The sequence below is a fragment of the Salminus brasiliensis genome, chromosome 17, assembly GCF_030463535.1.
Source record: "Salminus brasiliensis chromosome 17, fSalBra1.hap2, whole genome shotgun sequence".
Classification (NCBI taxonomy): domain Eukaryota; kingdom Metazoa; phylum Chordata; class Actinopteri; order Characiformes; family Bryconidae; genus Salminus; species Salminus brasiliensis.
Genome location: NC_132894.1, coordinates 28322345 through 28345052, shown reverse-complemented (window position 1 = coordinate 28345052; position 22708 = coordinate 28322345). Strand labels below are relative to the sequence as shown.

Sequence of the window (22708 nt, the reverse complement as noted above, 5' to 3'; positions counted from 1 at the left end):
TGGCTCTTAAAGGGAATGGCGAGTGACACGCTAATTGGTTTATTGCATATTACGCCTTAAGCACACCCATGATTAATTAAGAGACTTAGAGCATAAATTCTGCACGTTTTGTGCCGTGCAAGGCAAACTTTTCCAGTCGTTACGATAGCAAAGACACACTGACATGCCCTAAATTAAACTGTGCGGTGCGGCTCACCTTAAGATAGCTAAAATAGGGCTTAAGGAATGACCAAAAAACACTGCAGTCCGTTTTGGGCCAGTTCTCATGAAAAAGATCCGACTACTGACTTCTAGTGCTTGTTAGCTCAATTAGCCTTGTAGCTCGAGAAGCATGTGTGTGTGGAGCAAGATGGGGCATGCAGCAGTATGGCAAAAGTGCAAAAAAGTTTAGGAACCACTGAAAATCACTGAAATGAGTCTGAAATCCGTTTTGGGCTAGTAATTACGGAGAAGATCTGAGTGACTACTGAGGTCTAGTGCTTGTTAGCTAAATTAGCCATATGGCTTCAGAAGAAGTAAAATTTGGACACCAAAATTGCCTTCCCTGATCAAATACGACTTGGCTAAAGGCATGCAGATCCTTTAATCTGCAAGCCTTAGGAAACACCATGTAAACAAGGTCACTGCAGTGGAAACTAGAACTGCACAATATGGCCAAAACTAGTAGTGCAATTACATTTCTAAATACTGTGATTGCGATGCGCTTCAAAAACACATTAAAATGCATTGGTTTATTATTAGCCTGCAATTGTGATTAACAGCATACTGTGGTTAGGGTGCTTGTTTGAATTTCAGATATATTAGTGTTGCAAAAGCCAATACTGCATTAAGACGTTACAAATAATATACTGTTCACTGCTGGTGGAAGCTCTGCTGCTGAACTTTCCTCTACCTTATTTCCTTCCTGTGGTTTTTGACACTGAATTTTGTGGATTATGATTCTGCATTTCACTGCTCTGTGTTCAGATTCCAGACGTCGGCTTGACTGACAGGCCGTAAAGTAATGAGGGCGAGAGTTATTTCTGAACCCTTTACTCCCAGAATTAATTTTAATAAGGCTGACCTATTTTCCCACACTGTCTCCACCTTTTCATGTCTGCTAGGAAAACACATACGATGAAATCAAGCAGAAAACGAACAGCCCACCTCCACGAAGTGGAGTGTTTGTGTTTGTGGAGAGAAGAAAATGCGGAAGACGATTTGTAGGGATTTGACATGAATGGCAAAACAGAACTGGCAGATGTACGCTTCAATGGCCCAGTGCGGAAAATGCAGACAGCATTTTGTCAAGCAATTCAGAAAATCCCATTCAGTTGCCTCCGACAGAACAGGGAGTGGATGTCACACGTGGCCAGCACCGCTCCCGAATTCCACCTCTGAGGGACAATGCTGTGCATACACAAAGAGCCGGAGCTGCAGCTTATTCAGCAGCCAGAGGAGCAGCTTTAGTGTCGGCGAGTGGCAAACACACTTCAACACTGTCCATCACTGCCACTGCTTTTGCCACTGGATTTGCTTTTGTCTCCAGGGTTTTAACGTATCACGCCAAACACACAGACACTAGTCTCACACGTGCACACAGCAAATCTGCTGGCACAGGCAAGGGTTATCCACTGCTTGAGGCTTTATGTTACCTCTAACAATTTTACAATGGCTGGTGATGCTTTTCGGTCTGAGTGATATCATGTGGTTTCATGCCAGTTTTCTCCAGTCCAATGAAGGGAAAATTTGGAGGAACTGTGGAGAATTTTCAGATTGCTAAATTATGTGCTACAAATTCAGGTCCACATGCCATACAATTAACCCCATCATGAATGCTGTTCACTTTTAAAGAAATGTGCATTTGAAGAACCTATAAATTGGTAAAGAACCTTTACATCCACTTCTTTAAACCTTTAAAAGGTTCCTCACGCACATCTCTTTTATAAAAATGGAATTCTTTATGGAAACAAAAATGTAGTATGACCTAATGGTGACTAAGTGTACCAGGAGTGAAGATTGTCTGGAGATGCTGATAGCCTAGAGGTTAAGGATCAGATGCTTTAGGGTCAGGCAGATACATCCTGTTGCAACTGCCTAAATCGTAAAAATCAGGATTGATCATCAGTTTAAACATTACACACAAGTTGCCCCTCCATGAGGCTGTGAACCAACTATACAGCTATGTTCCGAGACACAATACCTGGAACCTTGGGGTTGAGCTGCCTGCGGAACGGACTGTGAAATAAGAGCAAAGAGCTTTGTGTGGCACCAGTACATTCCCTGATGTGTGCATTTTACACTCAAAAGGGTTAAAGAAAAGGTAAAGAAAACTGTGCCAGATGGACACAGATGATCATGATAGAATTTTTTATATGCAGATATCACACCTCTAATAACATAAATAGCCTATATAGCCTTTATTTGTGTTATAAACATGTAGCTGCTAATTTTCAAACTCAAATTTCATTACTACAACAGGTGGGTTGTAAGACTGGTTATCATCCTCTAAAACTTTATTACTGGTCACAGGACAGGTAATTTTTTGGAGGTCACAGCAGTGTGTAAATCGAGCAGCCATGCCCATTTCAGTAATTTATGCCAAGATTTTATAGACGCCCAAATTTTATAGACGTCCTGTAGTGAAATGACATTACTCCACCTCCCCATGTAAACCTAATCCTGTTCGAACATGACTCACTGTGTCCTGAAGATGGATAAAGGTGGATTGTAATTAGTGAATGAATGCTCACCACTCCATAGGCGATGGTGTCTGTATACATTCTCATCTCAGGGTAGATGTTCACCAGATACCACCGGAATGTCTTACACTGTAGCCTTTTCCTCAGGGCTTTCCTTTCCGAGATGTCCCCAAAGTCTATGCCTGAATCCTGCCCACACACACATACACACACAAAGGTAAAAAAAGAGTGAGAGTGATAAGTCTCTTTTATTTTAATGCAATTCCATTAACTGCACCCTTCTAATGAGAGACTGAAATCCAAATGAAAGTGAATCGTAGGTCGTTACCCCAGAATGAGAAGTGTATTGGAGTTCCTAATGAATGTTAAGGAAAAGCCCATCTGCATAGCAGAAATCACATTGCACTGCAGGTCATAACTCATCAAGCGTGTCTCTTCACATCCTTGTTGTCTGATGTGGAAGCTTCTCTGTCTCCTTTGGTCACTTGCAAAGCTCCTTGTGTCATCTCATTACCAACCTGTTGTGGTGTCCTGCATGAGGGCTTACTATACATGAGTGAGTTCACACATGGCCACACATTTGAGGAGAGTTCATTGACAACTAGATGGTAGATGTTTCCGCTTGCTGCCATAACCATTCGGTTCATTATCACAATAAAACATTAACCGTTATCCTGAATTTCTTTTATATATATATGAATAGTTATATATATATATATATATATATATATATATATATATATATATATATATATATGAAGTTCACACAGCCAGCTGGCCATACAGACTGACTTTCTTCAACCCATGCCTACTACATGCTGTCCCAGCCTCATAACACTGATCAAGCACTCCTTCATGCAGTGGAACACAATTCATCCATTTCATTTCCGCCAATCAATTCCCATAAACTCAGTAGGCGTTGGTGAACTCGTGAACCCCCTTATGCCAGCTCTCAGTGCTGTGGCCTGCTTCAGTTAAGAACAATGACCTTCACGCTGCTGGAGCTGAAATACGAGGTCTCGTCTCAGCTCATGTAATTCAAAGCACAGAGTCCAGCCGAGCCGCCTGTCCCCCACGTCCCCTGCCCTATCCTTTCTGCTCCTCTCCAAGCAAAAAGCTCAGGCCAGGCAACATGCAGCGATCTGACTGTGCCTTCCGTTCTGCCCCAAATTATCGTAATTGCTGTCTGGATGATAAACGCATGATCGGGGCGGAGGCTCCTGAATACGGGATGAGTGGCTTGAGGACACGAGCGGGGCTGGGGAACTATAAACGAGGTAAAGGCTGCTTAACAGACAATAACAACACGTGTATTGCTCCACGCAGCCTAATTGTTTCTCTGTGCACTCCTTTTCTAATCAGATATGTCCCTGCAGTGCACAATGACGCAGGAGATTAAAGAGTTCTGGGATGGATTATACAGCGCAGAATTCTACACGTCTACAAACCGGGAGAAAATAAACATCTGCTCGAAACTGATTACACAGATCTAATCAGCTACAGCAAATCTTTAAGCTCACTGTAGATACAATTTGCATTAGACAGCTGTCTGAAAGCCTGATTCAGCACTATTTAAATATCACCCACACAAACAAACAGTACACACAAGTAACAGCAGAGATTAAATGAGGTGAGCTTTACTGGGGTCATTAAGAGTGTAATTCAAAAGCTAACAGGCTAACATACTGTACAACTCACTGTACTGCCTGTACTTGTGCCCTTGCACACCATACTGGGTTTGTATATGCTGTAAATGAGAAGCACCGGCAGCTCTTACCTCCTGCGGCACGTTCCAGGCCATGTAGACGTGGCTCTTGAACTCGTCCATCCACACCTCGGCCATTCTGAGGGCGTTGCGGCGCACGTGTGCAGTCAGGTCCTCTGTGTAGGGTTTATGAGCCCGCTCAATATGGGCGATTCGGGCACAGGGCAACACCTCCACGCTGCCACCACACTGCCAAACCTGCAAGCACAAATACACATACACACACACACACACAGAAATCAGGTAACGTTTTTTTATCAACATACAACATATCAACATAATAGTTATCTGTCAGTGGGTGGGATATAATAGGCAGTAAGCGAACAGTCAGTTCTTGAAGGTGATAAAGGTGTTAAAAGCAGGAAAAATGGGCTAACATAAGAATCTGAGGCACTATGAGAACAACCAAATTGTGATGCTTAGACAACTGGGTCAAAACATCAGGCAGGTCTTGTGGGGTTTTACTGGTACGTACCAAAAATGGTCCAAGAAAGACAACCGGTGAACCGACAACAGGGTAATAGGCACCTTGATGCGATTCATGGAGGCCCCATCTCACAACTTACAGAACTTAAAGGATCTACTGCTAACGTTATGGTGCCAGATACCACAGGACACCATAAGAGGTTTTCTGGAGTCCATGCCTCGAATAGTCAGATCTATTGTGGCGGCACAAGAGGACCTACTCAATATTAGGTAGGTGTTGCTAATGTTATGGCTGATCAGTGTACAGCTCGCATGTCCTACAAGAGAATAATGGAAAGAACAGGCTTTCTGACCAGGATGTGCCAGTCCCATCCAGTGTATCGGGGTCCAGGTCAATTCAGACATATTTTATGGATCAGTTATAGACCATAGTTTATATTTTAAGCACTAGTAAAACATAGATACATTTTTACACAGTTCTTCTGGTTGCATAGTGCAGCAGCAGCATTCTGGACCAGTAGTGGCATTCTCTCAGTTACAAAAAGATTCTGAAGCTGTAGTTTTAGGGCAAAATTGCTAAAACTATTTATTCTATTTCCGATCCTTTGTTTTTACCACTGTGTTCTAGCAGAGCACCTTCTGGTGTCCTCTTGGCTGAATGAATGGAGACTGTTCTGTGAAGGTAGTGTAGAACTATTTTACACAGGAACGATTTCCTGGCATTTTTCAAAAAAAGCATTCCACATATTTATACTCTTACTCTAATTATGGCTGATTAGAAACCAAACTATCGCAAAAACACTTGTTCCTATATTATAAGCCACTCAGCATTAATTAGTGATATACACTTTTACTGGATGTACTACTTAACCCGTTTCACCAGCAGGAGTACCGCATCCCTTTCTTTGGTTTTGAACCAGCACTAAACATCATGTTCCAAACTGAGAGTAGGAGGCTAATGCACACACATAATGGAAAATATGGTTATATCGCCCATTTCACCACACTATAAAACTGTGTTAAGTTTTAACCTCTTAATGCAGAAAGGCTTATTACACACTAAAGTGTATTATTCAGTAACTACAGGGACTTCCGTAGAACCTGTTTGGGGCTCTTCTTTGGTAATAGAAATTTGTAATAACAATTTTGACAAAAAAAAGGAAAAACACTGATAAAGACACCAATGTTTTCCAAGCTAGCCTGTAGATGATGGATTTTTCCAACAACAAAAATCCAGTCTCAGTCATTAACTATGTAAAAACTATATTCTCTGCCTCCATGTTACTTCTTTGGGGCACTGAACAAAAGCATCAGACTTCCAGTTAAGAAAGGTAACTTCATAAGCTATTTATAACACAGCAAACCCTCTTAATGAGAAGCCCTCACACACTGCATTAACTGCAACCCGTACACACAGGCTATCGCAGGAGTGCACTGTAGAGTCCTCTTAATCTTTAGCCTTTCTGTTTCATAATATGAAGAGCAGAGATGCTAGAGATGCTGGTTCAGCTACAATGGGCTGGGACTTGACTCGAGAGCAGGAATGCAGTGTGTACGAGGTGGAGTGTGACAGGGCTGCTGGATGCGCGGGCCACTGCACTGACTCATCCACCTCTCATGTTTGCAGCCTGACAGCAGCTAAGACGGAGACGTGGGTCGAAACTGTTGCTGCGTTCTCCGCTCCCCCATTAAGTCTTTGTCAGATAGAAACCATCATGAAAAAGCCACGGCCTCTGTACCGCAAAGTGCTAAGAGCGCTGTGTTTCTTCCATCCAACTGCTGAGCACTGCTGAAGATGGAAGTCGAGAGTACAAGCAGGTGAAGCTCAGTGACTCCAGTGCTAAAAATATACAGCAAGCTATACAGTTCATTTCCACATGATAGAATTACTCAACTGCTGTGTGCAATGTCTTCTCTCACTTTGCCCAAATAAATTCAACTGTGGATTCTTCTGTCCACAGCACACTGTTCCAGAAGTCTTAGGACTTGTCTCTTGTCTATCATGGATTTTGCCTATCTACTCTAATCAATCTAATCCAGGCGTGATGCGGCCTTTTTCGGATGATAGATGTTGTACTTTGACATCAACTGTGGCAAGAGCTTCCCATAGGTTTCTTGATGACATTTTAGGATTGTTGGACACTTCATTAGGAATCATGTGGTCTGCATCTGTCAAGGCCTGGAATATATTAGGTGGTAAGCAGGAAACATGGCCAAGTCTAAGAATCTGAGCCACTTTGACAAAGGCTACATTTTGAAGGCCAGACAACAGGGTCAGAGCATCTTTAAATCATCAGACAGGTCTTTTTCTGGTATGCTGTGGTCAGTGCCTACAAAAAGTGGTCTAATATAGAATAACCAGTGAACCGGTAACATTCATGGAGGCCCCACCTCACAACATGCAGGACTTAAAGGATCTACTGATAACGTCTTGGTGCCAGATACCACAGGACACCCGGTCTCCTTTTGGGCTGAGCTTGCTATGACATCGTGATCTGCTCATGTTGAAAAAAAAGTTCATCACTTGTAAATGATTTCCCCACTGCGGGACTAATAAAGGACTATCTTATCTTATCTTATCTTATTTAGCAGACAGTGAAACAGCTGATTTCTAAGTGTTCTGAGATCTTTTTAAATCCCTTCCCAGATTCATCTGTATCTACATCTTTCTTTCCGAAGGCCTCAGAGAACTCGTTGGATCTTGTTATGGGGTTCTTCACCACTCACTCGAACAATCAAGAGCAGACCAGACTAAAGGTCTGAGGCTTATTTAGGATAGGCTCCTCCAAAATCCTTTCTAACCATGTTCTAATCATCTGAAGCTAATGTGCATGAGCACCTGCTTCTGATTTTAAGCATTTAAGGAAGTAATAAATGTGGGGTTTTATTTACAAGAAATCAGCATTTCTATTAATTACACTTTATTAAATGATTTATGAGTTTAGCTATACTACCTCTACCTATAGAGGTAGAGGTAGTATAGGTAGAGTAGGTACCTCTACCTTTTAGCTATACTAAAAAAAGATTTTTATAGGGTGTCCTAACTGTTTTGCTAGATTATGCCTTATGTGCCTTATAGTGGATGTACAGTGATATATACGTACAGCACTGTGTAACACACAGACCAAATAACTGAATAGTTGGGCATCCTACTCAATGTGCATTGTGATATTAATCATCTTAAGCAGTAAGCTGGTGGTTGCCCTTAAATCTCCGATCTGAACGAGGCCTTGGCTGATTCCTTTGGTTGAGCTGAAATATTCTGTGAAGAATGAACTGTTGCAAGGTATTAGGTAATTACCAATAAATAAATGGTGTGTGATAAGGAGAGTGTAATGTTTGCAGAGGACAGGAGCCTCACGGCCACTAGACGATCTTAATCTGGTCCTGCCTCAGCTCCACACTTTACCATTTGTTAACTGCTATCCCAATATTGGCCTTGCAATACTGATATAGCAGGAGGCAGCATGTTAAAACAAAGGCTTTTTTTTTCAAAATCATAAAGTAATTTTCTATTTTCTGTGAATATCCTAAAATGACCTTTAAAAAAGCAGTATAGGGATGCTAATAGAAGAATTCTGGGTCGGTTTTGATGTCTGATATTGTTATATGCTGATGCTGATATGTAAGCATTTAACAAATGTAGTAACTGGGGCTACATCGACCTGCATCAGCATTACAGAGAAGTCTAGCTATCATTTATATGGGGTTAAAAATTTATGGAGTTGTATGAATAACATTCAGACATTTTAGTACAATAGCCAAGCTTCACCTAAACATTCAGCTCTTCTGGAATGAATATGGCCTGAAAAGTCAACTTTATACATCTTTCTGATGTGATTTATTTTGTAGAGAGACTGTAGAGTGTAAATGTTGGACGTGTTTCCGCACACATACCCAACAACTGTCCTATAACTTTGACACGCTGTCCTCCTCTGATCAACCATGATTTCAATATAGCATCATGTCCATATCATGCAGTCCAAACAGTGATTAGTGATGCACTGTAATTATAATTTCTGGCAGTTTTGTTTATGTAGTGCTTTTCTTACATTCTTAAATAAAACAAAGTAAGCAATGCACGCACAGACACTGTTACTGTCGGCAGGCAGAAAAGCCACTCGGCCTGCGGATTATGTTGTAATCAGCATTCCCAGATCATTTTTTTCAGAACGTTTCCAGGACATTTTCCATGACTTCTGCACATATATGAAAAAGTAAAAGTATTGGGACACCTGCTTATTCATTGGTTAATGTTTCTTCCGAAATCAAGGGCATTTAAATTGAGTAACTGTCTCTACTGTCCAGGAAAGGCTTTCTACTAGATTTTGGAGCATTGCTGTGAGGATTTGATTGCATTCAGAGAACAAAGTTCAACTGCTCCATAGCTCAATGCTGGCCAATAGTTAAATGCTTACCTGTTTCAGAGAGTTTTATTCCACTGGCAATATTTCTCCACAGGAACTAGACATGCTATGTGTGTGTGAGTGCATGTATGCATCTATGTCAGCAATGGGTGCAACTTAAAAGTAGATGAATGCATTTATTAAAAGGGGTGTCCACAAACATTGCACATGGGCAAGTAGTGCACGTACAATGAGCCTATTATAAGCCATTCAGTTGCACATGTTTACTGGATGTACTGAGTAACACCTAGTACTACATGCAAACCTCTTTCTTATGATGTCAGAATAAAAGAATCAGAGTCAATCAATAATGAATTACGTTGGTGTTAATGCCTTATTTACACACGACAGAAATCTGAAAAATAAATAGCGACTTACTTTCCATTTAACACACAACATTAAACACTGAAATATGGTGAGTGTATCTATCCGCATGACAAACGTCAAGAAGCAGTGCATCAGTGGCAAAAATACTGGTTCAACTTTTCAAAGATCATCTATTTTTTTTTTTTTTTTTAATGTCACATTTTTAGGAGTTCCTGCACATCAATCATGACTCCAAGTTCAGACGTCTGGGCAAAACCAAACTTGGGAGCATCCATAACAAAGACCAAACCATATATAAGAGTTCAAATTTCAGCAGAGGTGAAGTGAGGCAAGATTTGCTAGTACCAGGATGCTGCTGAAGACACACAAGTGCCTGGAGCTAGTCCCAGACATGCAGAAGATCAACATCCTATGCAGCCTACCACAATCAGTGTGCCCTTGAGCGAAGCACCTGAGCAAACCCCAACCAAAGCTCTGTAAACACCTGTGCCGTGACTGTCCCAACACCTTGACTGTCCAACAGTGGTATGCAACACTGTCGGCTTTTATCAAGTTACTGCAGGGATGACAAATAAAGGCTTTAGCTTTCAGCTGTATGGTCCTGCAGGGCTCGCAGGGGCTGTGTGTGTGTGTGTGTGTGTGTGTGAGTTACCTACTATTTGTCTCCCACTGATATCACATTAACTTCGCCTCCACAGGAGCCACTCACACTTCACCAAACCAAATACTGTGTGCCTTTTTTTAGTGCTTCTTTATGAAAGCAGTATTTTGTGTATTTGGAAGTGTGTGACTGCATGTGCACTGTGCCTGTGTGTGTGTCTGTGGCTGTCTGCTTTTATCTCCCGGCTCCTCCCGCCAGTACTCGGCCTCCAGCCAGGCTTGCTCCCTCTCCAAAGAGACAGCTGCTCCGCCGCTCGCCTAAATGTGCGGACTTCTGTCACACAACATTTACTCCCCAGACGTTGACTCACCTGTACCCGGAGTTGATTCCGCCACGCTAACGCCAATTCCCAAAGAACACTGGTTTAAATGGAGTGAGCTGTCATTCACACATTTCGGCAAACATTCGTTCAGGGCGGCTCCATTCCAGCCATTCCGACACAGAAGAGCTCCATTCATTCCTCAGCGCGGAGGAGAGCTGTCTGGGCTAGCGTGAGCAGAACAAACAGGCTTGCCAAGTGCCCCAACTCCCTCTAATCTGTCTGTCCAGAGCAGAGAGAGCCAGTCACAGAGAGCTCAGTAATCTGGCAGCAAGATCAGACTGAGGGAGCCTGGCTGTCCAGCAGAAAAGGACGTGCGTGCACTCACACACACTCGCTTGTTTTCCTACAATGTCAGGACACAGAGTCATAAATCCAGTCTGTCCTACTTCTGGATTATATATACAGTGCATCACATGGGTTCAAACCCAAACTCAGATTTAACTGAAGCCAAATTTAAACCACAATGTCCGGCTTTTCTCAAAAACATGCGATTTTCAGCGCTGCTTGCTGCTGTGTCTGTCTCCCTGGTTCCTCTCAGCTCTGTTCTCTTCTTGAAACTAACTAGAGTCTGCTGTTCCTCATTTAGGGGGAGTGGTATGGTCATCTAAGCCGCTTCAGAACTTGGGCCGATTCTAACTCTGCGGTCTTGTCTGTTCTAGTGAACTTGTGAAATGTCACCAGTCGCAGCCCTAGAAGTACTGCTCCTTCTAAACGTCTGCATCCATCCAAGTACAGTCCAACTGCCTGGATGTATTCTTTGTATTGCTTTGTCTGTGTTATCGAGGATGCATCAGGAGGTGACTTGTGTGGACTTGGGGCAGCCAAATATCCCAGAATGCACTTTGGTGACCTACAAGAAGGCTCTGTTTAAATAGGAGTCAGCCACTTGGTATCTGGGATACCAAGTGATGCTCTGCTACACGGCAGAGTGCTTGAACTGTTCGCTGAAGGGAACAACTGGCGGAAGCTCTGCTGCAGGTATCCACGTGGTGGCTGGGAGGGAGAGGGGGTGGGTTTGATAATGCAAGTGAGTGCTAGACAGGTGCTAGGCTAACTCTAACTAAGCCAACTCTATGAGGCCCTACTACAAACTCTTTAGTTAGCTAACTGCACGCCATGCCAACCAGACACAGAGAGGACACCAGAGAGGACAGCAACACTATCAGATCACTAACAATTCCTGTTAGTGTTAAAAATTAAGCCAGACTAGGCCAATATAACCAGCCAATAAAAGCAGAGCTTTCTGTTTGTTTTACAAGCCTTCCAGAACAGCAAAATCAGCCTATTTTATTCTGACACAAAATAACAAGGTTGTCAATAGGCTTAGAAAAACATATCTGAGCATTTTTTGCCCCAAATAAAGTAGGATACTTACTATTTATACACCGGACAAAAACTTGTAATACTCGGTACATTCATCACATACGGTCTTCTGTTCCAATTTGCTACTTCAAAGATACAAGGAACATCACGTTAAAAATAATACGCCTAACGTAAACCCCACCCCCCCACCCCCCCAGCAACAAAAAAAGAACTGACAAAAACACATAGCTATTGTAAAACCCAGGCCCATGCTGCTGGTCCTGTAGGTTAATCCTGTTTTTCTGTCTTCCTCTGTTTTCTCTTACCAAGTCAGAGCACTGTTGCTCAAAAAAAAAAAAAAAGTACAAAAGCAAACATGGTGCCTCAGACATATACATAATGTAAGCAAGAACAAACTTTTCAATTCAGGTACACGACGCATGCAGCCCAGCGTGGCCAACTGCATTGTGCGTATTGCTTACTGCTGTACACACACAGAGTAACTAAGAAGTTCAGACACATGAAGTGCAGCACAACTGCATTGTGAATAATGCATTTCCCCTGTGATGTTTTAAAAATGGTCAGTGGACGGGGAAAAGGCCTTCTTAGGACAGCAGCTCTATGAATGCATGCTCGGTAACATCTCTGCTGTTGGGCTGTTTGCTCTCAGTTCACGTCTCTGCAGCGTTCTCAACACTCCACACCGTCCACATCTAACATTTTTTTTGTCTTTACTTTCTTCCTCTCCACAGTCCAGACTGAACCAAGGGCAGAACAGTGATCTAGGAGAAGCCTCGTTAGTCAATATTGCCCTGCCGGCCCGTGCCACATGGGGAGGTGGTGGGAGCGGCATTGTCTGTCTCTGATTGGAGAGAAGTTCTAAGTCATTCCCCATCAACCTCCCACCATCCTCTACCACACAGCGGTGCTTCATCAGCAATCAGCAATCCTGTCCCCCTCAGAGAGGCAGGGGACGCGACGCAAGAAAGGGAGTGAGAGAGACAGATAGAAGGACAAACTAAAAGAGGTAAATAAGGCCTTAACAAGTACAAGTAGGCCTGGGTGATATGGCTGAAAAATTTATCAGAATAAAATGTTTGAATTTTGCCGACATCCATAATGATTGATCATTTGTAATGTTTTTTACATGTAAACAACACTTTTTAATTAAACCACCTTATTTTAGCATCTATTATTTATTAAGGCACAGAAATATTAGGTATTTTATTTAAACATTTTGCCGGTATAAAAAATGATAATGTGTCTGATGGGTCTTTTTCTCTTCAGTGTCTATCTAGGACATGGACAAATAAGCGTATTACTCCCCCTGTGCATTTACTGTACAGATTGGTGGTGCCACACTCTGAAAACAGGTGGGAAAACCAAGCCCACCATAGTGCTAACTTCGAATAAAAGGGAGAGAAAGCAAACCTGGATGAACCAGTCTACTAAATGTGCCTGAAAACAGTCAAAACACTACTACGGCCATTCACTTGACTTTGTGCTAGGCCTTGTTCTTTAAACCTGTGTGATCTGAGCCTCAGTTAGCTGGAACATGATCTGCTCTGTGGTGTTTATTTTGTTAGCTAATTTATCTAAGCCTAGATAGCCGGCTATGAGTCCAAACACAGAAGAAGAACCGCCGTCTAATTTCACCTTTCTGTCAATCCCAACATCAATCGCTCGACTTGATGTGTTGGCAGCTCAAACACTTAGCCAATAGCAGCTGCACAGGGTTGCCTGATACTCTGTGGAGCTGTAGCTGAGCTAGCTCAGCAAAGGCGAGCTGCAAGCTTTTCGTCCTTTCAAACTACAACCGCTTGATCTGAACGTTTCTAAGCCAGAATTTTTAAGTTCTGTGGTGAACAGACTGTTGTCCTGCCAAGCTAATGCTAACCAGCTCCTCTGTCCTGATTTAGAGATGTTCATCATTTGTCTGTTGTCAGATTGACAGTTTAACATTTATTGAACCTACAAATGTAACCTACCAACAAATAGCTGGAGCAGGAGTCAAAAAGGATCAGGTCAAAACCTGTAACTATTCAGTTCCCCCTAGAACTGCAGTGGAACGTCTTAGTACATCCAATGGGAACCAGATGAACGTCAGTTAGATGCCTTTGTTCTTCTCTGGGAGATGGTCTTACACAAAGCTGCCTGTTGTCCTTCAGACCTTGGCCCTGAAACGAAAATACTTGTTCGTCTCGCAGAGAAGTCAAGGAGAGGAGCTTTCCCATGTTGAACCGGCACACTTCATATGAGACATTCATGTCTTATCCAGGGTGCATTATGCCTCCCATACATCTTGTGCGCGATCATATTTTATGGAATGCGGTTTCAAGCATTTGCATAAATGCTTTATAAGCCTCACCACTGTGCACTTGGCGCTGTATTTTTCACCTCAGTAGGCTTGGCAGTCAGAGCCTGTCCCGCATGTGATTCATCACCACAGATTCACTACCAGAATGCAGGCATTAATGATTTTCTTTCAAAAATGTTCAAGAGGAGGACATGTGATTCATCTGCTTTCATAGGGATTGGGAAAGCAATGCTAACACACACATGCTCGGATGGAGACTCATTTTCAGCTTTTTTGTGGGAAGTTCTGCTGGAACGCAAAATGAATGCTTCAGTTAGCTATCACTGATGAAGGTCCCTTTTAAGAGTTTAGCCCTTAGCTATTCATGTTTGCTATGTTCAAGTGTGGCCATTGATTTTGAAATATCCGTTGGCCTTGGCTTGGGTCTTCATGATTGGGTTTCTGCTACCTCACATTTACCATTGTGGTACTATTTCTAGTAGTGTTTTTATTCTTTACTCAGTATGAGACAGAGAGAGGCACTCGAGTAAACGACTTGACTTGTAATATGTCCTTAATGACTCTGGACTGGACTCTGACTCCAAAAGGACCCTGACCCTGAATTGATTTTAGACACTGCCCCTTTTCTTGTGATGAACCACAACATTGCGTGAGCAGGATATCGGTCAAGTGTATACAAAGCTGCATAGCACGACACTCCAGCTATATATTATATATATATATATATATATATATATATATATATATATATATATATATATATATATATATATATATATATATTGTATATTTTTCCAATATAATTATCAATACAATACAACTCTTTTAATTCAAATGTTTGTGGACACTCCTTCTAATGAATGCATCCAGCTACTTTAAGTTGAACCAATTGCTGACACAGATGTGCAAATGCACACACACACAACTTGCCTTGCCTAGTCCCTGTAGAGAAGTGCTGGCAATAGAATAGGGCTCTCTGGGGCAGATAAACATGAATCTATTGGTACCATGCCTAATGCCAGGTGTGGGCTGGTGGGGTATGAAGCCCCCCAGCATTGAGCTGTGGAGCAGTAGAACTGTGCTCTCTGGAATGACGGTGCTTCATCCAGTACTTTTAGGAGGAGTTGGGGATGAGGAAGGGTGGATATCATCTAACATCCTGACCTCACTATTGCTCTTGTCTAGTACAAAGCCTTCCCAGTAGACAGTAGAGACAGTCACTCCAACAAAAGCAGGATACTTGACTTGGACGCTAGCCTAAAGATTTGTGACTTGTATTGTCTGACATCTCTGGTATGAGACAACGGATCAGTCTATGTAGGCTAAGACCAAACGAGCCATACAGTAACTCAACAGTAGCTATGAAGTTATCAGTCTTTTTGAAAAAATGAAAGTTTATTCAGATACTCCATTTAATAAAGGATGAACTTGGTACACTTGGTACCGTGATCTAGGTCACAGCAGACTTGGGCAAAACCTTCTCAAGCTATATACAGGTTCAGAACAATTTCAGGCCCAGTTTAAAAAGCTCTAGTTCAAGTCTAGGCAAACAACCTAAATAAACCTAAATCAGACTTAGACCAAGTTTGGTGGAATAAAGTTTGTATTCTGGCGTCCTGCAAAACAGCAGTTATGGAAGTGACAAAGCAGGTGGTCACCAACCAGTACTATTATGCTGACCCATTCTCCTGGGCTGTATTCAGGTCCAGACCAATTTCAGGCCCAATTAAAGTTCTGGTTCTAAAAAAGCACCATTGTGTCTCAAACCTTAACAGGTTAATTCAAAATGTTGTGATTTATTATTGAGTTTTCAGTTAGTGGAGTTTGGGGTTTAAATCAGTCTCTATCTACCTACTCAAAAACAAGTGCTAAAATAGAAACTAAATTCAGGTTCGGACAAATATTTCAGGCCTGATTAAAGCTACAGTTCCTTTCTGCGGCAAAATAGCACCCATGGCAGAAAGAGATGGAGCAGGTGGTTACCAGCCAGGCTCAATATGTTGAATGCAGCTGGGCTCTGCTGGACCTGAAGCGGAGCTCCTGCTCTGGGGTCAGTGCCAAGGCCTCTGTGGCTCGGGTCCTGCAGCTCCCCTCTCCCTCCCTTACCTTCTGCTCTGTTGCAGTAGGTCACCACACAGGGATGCAATTAACCCTCAGAATCAGGGCCACCTCCTACGGAAAAGCCACTACCTACTGTTGCTTTTAACCTGGGACAAGCAAGGAATCAGAGTCGGTGTAAAAAAACGCCCATGCTGGGCCTCTTTTGTAATCGCTAATGCAATCAGAATGATTCACGCTTCTTATATACACTAGATGGTGAAAAGACATAAAGGGAATAAAAAAATGGAGTGGCTGGAAGAAAATTGTGCTTGTTCCCACAGAAAAGCAATCAGCGGGCTATTATCCAGAATAAAAAATCTCAAAAGCATGTCATTCAGGCAGGGAAAATTGCCAAGGAGGGTCATATCCTTCTTGCCCTCATCCTGCTCCTTTCAGAGTGATTAGTGATTGATAATTATATCATGGCATGTGGTGCAAATGGTACTGTATGTATGGACCATGACTGTAATGGGATCAGAGCTCAATCTGTTGAACAAGGATCTGATAGCTGTGTTTGTGCTCCTGCCCTTAACTCATGTTCAATTTGTTGACTCTATTATTAGCTTCCCTCCGGGACTCTAACACCTCCTCTGGATCATCTGATAATGTGTTCAGTTCAACCCTAACCCATAGGATGTGCAACAGCTAAATAAGCAGATAATAAATCATCACCAGATGAACACTTCAACATTTAAGCTAAAACAGAACATAAACTGTGGTTCTCACCGGACATAGAGCCTAATTTGTAGTACTATTACCAAACTGGACTACAGCATGTAGAATGACATCATAGATTGTACTGAGGTAAAACTGGTTCTGGTTACTCCAAATGGCTGACCATTATGACCAATGGCTGACCAAAATGCGATGCATTTTGAGCAAAATAAGAGATGTTTTTAGGCGTGTATCGACATTGGTGACAGTCCAAACCTATTGTTAGCAATGTTAGCCTAGCATATCCTGTTCTAAAATAAAGAAGCAAACTTCACATACCAACCACGTACAGGCTGATTGAGTATGTCTGGGGTGAGTGACAAATCATGCACATTAGATTTTTTTTCAATAAAGTTATTTCTTAATAAAGAATAAATGCTAAACATAATTTCACTTAAAACAGATTTTTGATCATACAGGGTTTTTTTCATTAAATATGTCAAAAAAATGTTTTTTTTTTTGTATATTGAATTTGATACTGCCAATTAACCCACCCGTGCGTAGCTCCCTTTAGCACTAGCAATGCTTCCAACACTAGTGGGGTAAGGACTTAACACGTCTCTTCTGATACACGCAAAGCCAGCCACCGCAGCATTGCCGGGCAGCCGCCACGCTCGGAGGAAAGCGTCAGGTACCCAGCTCCACCAAAAGCTGGGCGATATGGTATAGATGTTATATCACAATATTTAAAGATATTTTCATGACACAAGATATTTAAAGTGATATTTTGACATGTAAACAAAACGCACCAGTAGGAGCAGATTTTTAAAGATGCTATCCAAATACTGTCCCATACTTGGTACAGTTATTTTTTTTTCAAAATTAGCTGCACTCCATCCAATTTAACAAAACTAATTATGCTCTTTGCACGGACGATATCCACAATATATTAATAAAAACAAAAATTCATCATGATATAAGATCTAAGTATCTAGGTATATCACAAAATGCTAACCACAATTCAGAAATTCCAAAAGAGTTGGATTTTATGAGGCCCACACTAAAATTATCGAATGAGTTTTACTTCTGGATGACTTTCAGGGCACTCGCTCACAAACAAAAGCTCCAAAGTACAGGCACACAAATCTCCATGTATACACACGCACACACCTACCTAGCCACCTGCTCACCCACACACACACTCCCACGCACAATTGTAAAAGTGCCCCCTCTCAGGAGACAACGAACGCAATTATTTACATCCTGTCCTAACTGTGTTTTATCCACACTACACTACACTGAATTTCAACAACGGACATGAGACGTATTAAACAGAGCAGGACTTCAGAAATCAGTGGCTATTATATTTGGTCCACCCTGCTCAGACATCCCAATCTCAGCCAGGCACAGAAAAAGAAATCATTTTGATCAGTGGCAGCATGACTAAAGTGACAGAGTTCCTGCGGGTCCTGCCAAAAGCAGGGGAAGTCATTATTGTTGTTAATCCTTCAGGAGGGAGGCCATTATCGTCATTAGCCATGGCCTGCGGCATGTGCGCTCATCACTCACCCTCACACCCAGCTCCACGTTCTCCCCGCCGTAGATCTCCATGCCTTCGTCCAGCAGCCCGATCTCTGCGAAGTACTGCCTGTCCACCACAAAGCAGCCGATCAGAGCAGGACTCCTGAAGACACACAGCAACAGCAGAGCAGGAAACATGACTAACTTGACATTCACAAAGCAAAAGCAATTAGAGATGCTTTAGAGAAGTGAATAGCTGCTATGAATTGACAGGAAGAACACCAGTTATTCTTAGTCCTCTTAATACTTATGACCTTCTTAGTTCTAGGTTATATATGAGACTGCTTAAAACACAAGCATTGGGACTACTCATTCACAGTTTCTCCAGAAATTCAGAGGGTATTAAAAAGAGTTTGTCCTGCTTTTGTTGGAGTAACTGACTCCACTGTCCAGGGAAGGCATTCTACTAGATTTTGGAGCATTACATTTACATTTCATTTACATTTACATCAAGGCATTTAGCAGTACTTTACTGTTTACTCAGAAAATACCCACAATACAGCACTACATTTCACCCAAGTGCTCTCGGAAGAGGCGGGTCTTCAGTCAGCGTTTGAAGACAGCGAGTGACACCCAGCGTTCGGACACCCAGCAGAAGCTTGTTCTACCACTTCGGTGCCAGGACAGAAAAAAAGTCTGGACGCCTGTCTTCAGTGGATCTTAAAGGATTGAGGGAAAAGCCGAGCTGTGAGGATTTGATTGCGTTCAGTGCCAAGAGCATTTGTGAGGTCAGGATGTTGTCAACCCCCACCTCATCCCTAACTCCCCAATCCGGAAAGTACTGGATGGAGCATCATGCATCATTCCAGAGAACACTGTTCCACTGCTCCACAGCTCAATGCTGGAGGGCTTTATACCCCTCTGGCCGAGCAGCAAGCCTTACATCACCAAGCACAATGCCATACATTGAATGGAGTGGAGTAAAGCACACTGCCACTGGACACTGTGGAGTGACAAATCACGCTTGTCCGTCTTGCAGTCTGATGGATGAGTCTGGATTTGGTGAATGCCAGGAGAACGTTACCTGCCCGACTGACTGCATTGTGCCAACTGTTAAGTTTGGTGGAGGAGGGATAATGCTATGGGGTTGTTTTTTAGGGGTTGGCCTAAAGGCCCCTTAGCTCCAGTTAAGGGAATTCTTAATGCTCCAGCACACCAAGACATTTCGGATAGTTGTATGCTTCCAACTTTGTGGAAACAAGTGGAGGAAGACCCTTTTCTTTTCCAGCATGACTGTGCCCCAGTGCACAGAGAGCTTGGTGTGGATGAACCTGACTGAGAGCCCCACACAGAGCCCTGACCTCAGCCCCATCTAACACCTTTGGGATGAACTAGAATGAAGCCTGTGAGTCAATGTCAATGTCTGACCTCACAAATGCTCTTCTGGACACACTCCAGCATAGTGTAGAAAGCAATCCCAGAAGAGTACAAGCTGTAGTAGCTTCAAAGGTGTCACGATACTTTTGCAAGATAGTTCTCTAGATTTTGAATCTGCTGTTCAATAGTGGTTTAAAGCCAGGAAAGGCTTGTGGTACTGCATGCAACGTGTGGCCAAGTATGCTGACACACAAGGAATTCTGGTTCTGTCTGCTGGTGTCTCTGTAGTAGTGGTAGCAGTACAGTATTTCCTACATAATTTGGCTGCAAGGCCAAAAAAATCAACAGAAAATACACACATAGGCTGTGTAGCAGTCACATGCTCACATTTAAAATGCCCATGTCTTGTTGGAAAGTGTCTTAAAATGGTCAAGACACTAAAACTGCAAAGGTTTTCATGTTTCACTGTAAAATAGTAAAACACTGCAGACATTTTAACTGACCTATTACACTCTTCATTGCAGAATGATGGGAATTTCACGCACCTTTGCACAGCAATAAGTATGGAAGTGGATAGAATTAGTATTATAGATCAGGCTTGAACTAGCAGATAATGATACCGTTAAAACATGCCTGGATTGGACTTGATAAAAATCTGATGGATCAGAAGGGAACATCCCTTAATATTTTGTACAGACAGGTCTGCAGTTTGCATTTTGTTTTTTTACATATATATGAAATATACAATTTTTGTGTTTCATCAAATCATTTACTGACACACACACACATGGTACTAGTTGAAAGCAATGTTCATAGGGCCTCCGAGTGGCTCAGTCTAATGTGCTACCATTTTGACCCGGGGGTCACAGGTTTGAATCCTGAGACATGCTGTTTTGTCATCAGCAGTCGGAGCCTAAGAGAGCACAATTGGCTGTGCTCTCTTTGGGAGGGTAGATGCTGTTTTCGCCCTCATCACTCCTAATTGATGTTGGCTAGCACAGGCGCCTGCTAGCTGGTACATCGGAACTGGGGACCAATCGCTTTCCTCTGAGCGTGTTGGCTACATTGGCGGCAGTTTGAATTTGCATGTTAAGGCCGTACCCTCGTAGCGTTGGAAGCATTGTGCTAGGGAGAGCTAGCAACTGATAGGTTAACTGACAGTACCAAATTTGGAGAAAAAGGGAAAAATTCAACAACAACAACCAAAAAAGAAAACAATGACTATGAGTGAGAAATAATCTTAAATTAATCTTAAATTACGATATCTGTGGCATTGAAGGGTTAAAAATCCTATTGCAAATATGAATGTACTTGATTATACAGTGTCTAAAAACCCTACCGGATTGGAGCAGTGCTGTTGTTCAGATTCCACCAAGACTTGGGTGGGTTCAGGTATCGACACCACAGCTCCCAATCGAAGCCCTGAGCTGACAGTGGGTACTCCTCCACCTCAAACGTGTCATATTTTATGTTGTCGAACGAGGGTGAGATGATCCGCGTTCTGTCCTCCTTGATTCTTTGAAGAATAGGCTCCGCCCTGAAACAAAGGCAAGATGCGACCGGAGAAGAGATGCATATTACAGATGCATATCAGACCGTGAAGAGGTTTATTAAACATAAGGCACACTAAGAGCATGTGTCAGCTAAATGTCTGAGCACGCACACAAGCTGGTGAAGCGACTTAGTCCGAAGCTCAAAATGTTAGGCTTGGGAATTCATGTGGACTCGTGTTGTAGTGTCGGGGTTTAGGATCAGGTGAAAGCCGATTAAAGTCAGAAAGATTCTGGATGTTGTTCAAACTGCACTGACATATCTGGGTCAGGCTGTTAAAGGATTGACTGTGGTAGACTATGTGAGCTATGGAATGCAGTACGTGATTCAGATAGTCTGTAATGATAAGGAAGATTGCGTAGGGGGGCGGGAAAGGACTGAATTATGCTTTGTCTTCAAAGGGGAACACCTGGATGCGTTCCCTGGATCAAAGGAACCGATTTGATTGTAAGTGTCAGCTCAGATGTTTCATCTCTTTGAGCTCCAGCTCACCCAACATATCACGCATGCAATCTAACAACAAAGATCAACACCGCTACACATTTTGAAGGATCTTCATTCAATATTAATTCAGTATTTGTCCCTCGTGCCTTCTCAAGTATTAATGACTTTTGTCAGACAGTAAGGTCACCCACCAGCCAGTGTTGAACTCTACGTGGGCATCGAACAGGGCCACCACAGGGGCCGTGGCAGCCCTCCAGCCGCTCACGCGGGAGCGAATCAGGCCCTCCTGCTTGCTGTGGCGCACCACCTTGATGAAGCCTGGATGCTTAGCGTTCGTCTCCTCCACAAAGTCCTGCAGCTTCTCCTTCAACTCATCTAGGGAGCGAGAGAGGGAAGGAGAGAGAAGGAGAGCGAGAGAAAGAGAAGAGGAGCCTTACATGACATCAGTTCCTGGAGCTCTGTCCTCATTATTCTCAATGAGTATGCTGTGATGTCTAGGTTAATACTGCCTCTCTGCGCCTCCACTGTCTCCACTTAAAAGCTGTAGTCTGCTGAACCACAGGGCTGAGCTGGGAGCAGGACTCTCGCAATTACTTAACTATTTTCATCTGCCAGAATCAATACATAAACAGCCATTACATGTGAACACTGGGAATAGATCAACCTGGACTAGCTTAATGAACAAATTAAACATTTATTTAGGTTTAAAATGCAGTAAAATGGACAAAATGTAGACAAATTGGTGCAGCACCCCAGAGTCACACAGAAAAAAAGAACAAATACATAATTAAATTAAAGTCCAATGTCAGCAATGTTAAAGAAGCAATCTGATATCAATATGATTCTATTATCAT

The 22708-nt window shown here is 42.6% G+C and overlaps 1 protein-coding gene across 1 annotated transcript in view; it reads right to left on the bottom strand.

The window, feature by feature from the left end:
• The window catches only part of galnt18b (UDP-N-acetyl-alpha-D-galactosamine:polypeptide N-acetylgalactosaminyltransferase 18b), a 106385-nt gene that overhangs the window by 18260 nt on the left and 65417 nt on the right, over positions 1–22708 (bottom strand). The window contains exons 4-8 of the mRNA XM_072661039.1: positions 22046–22229; positions 21199–21396; positions 18531–18645; positions 4459–4644; positions 2733–2870 (exon numbers count right to left, since the gene is read on the bottom strand). Coding sequence (XP_072517140.1) covers positions 2733–2870; positions 4459–4644; positions 18531–18645; positions 21199–21396; positions 22046–22229 — 821 coding nt within the window. The remainder of the gene's footprint in view (positions 1–2732; positions 2871–4458; positions 4645–18530; positions 18646–21198; positions 21397–22045; positions 22230–22708) is intronic.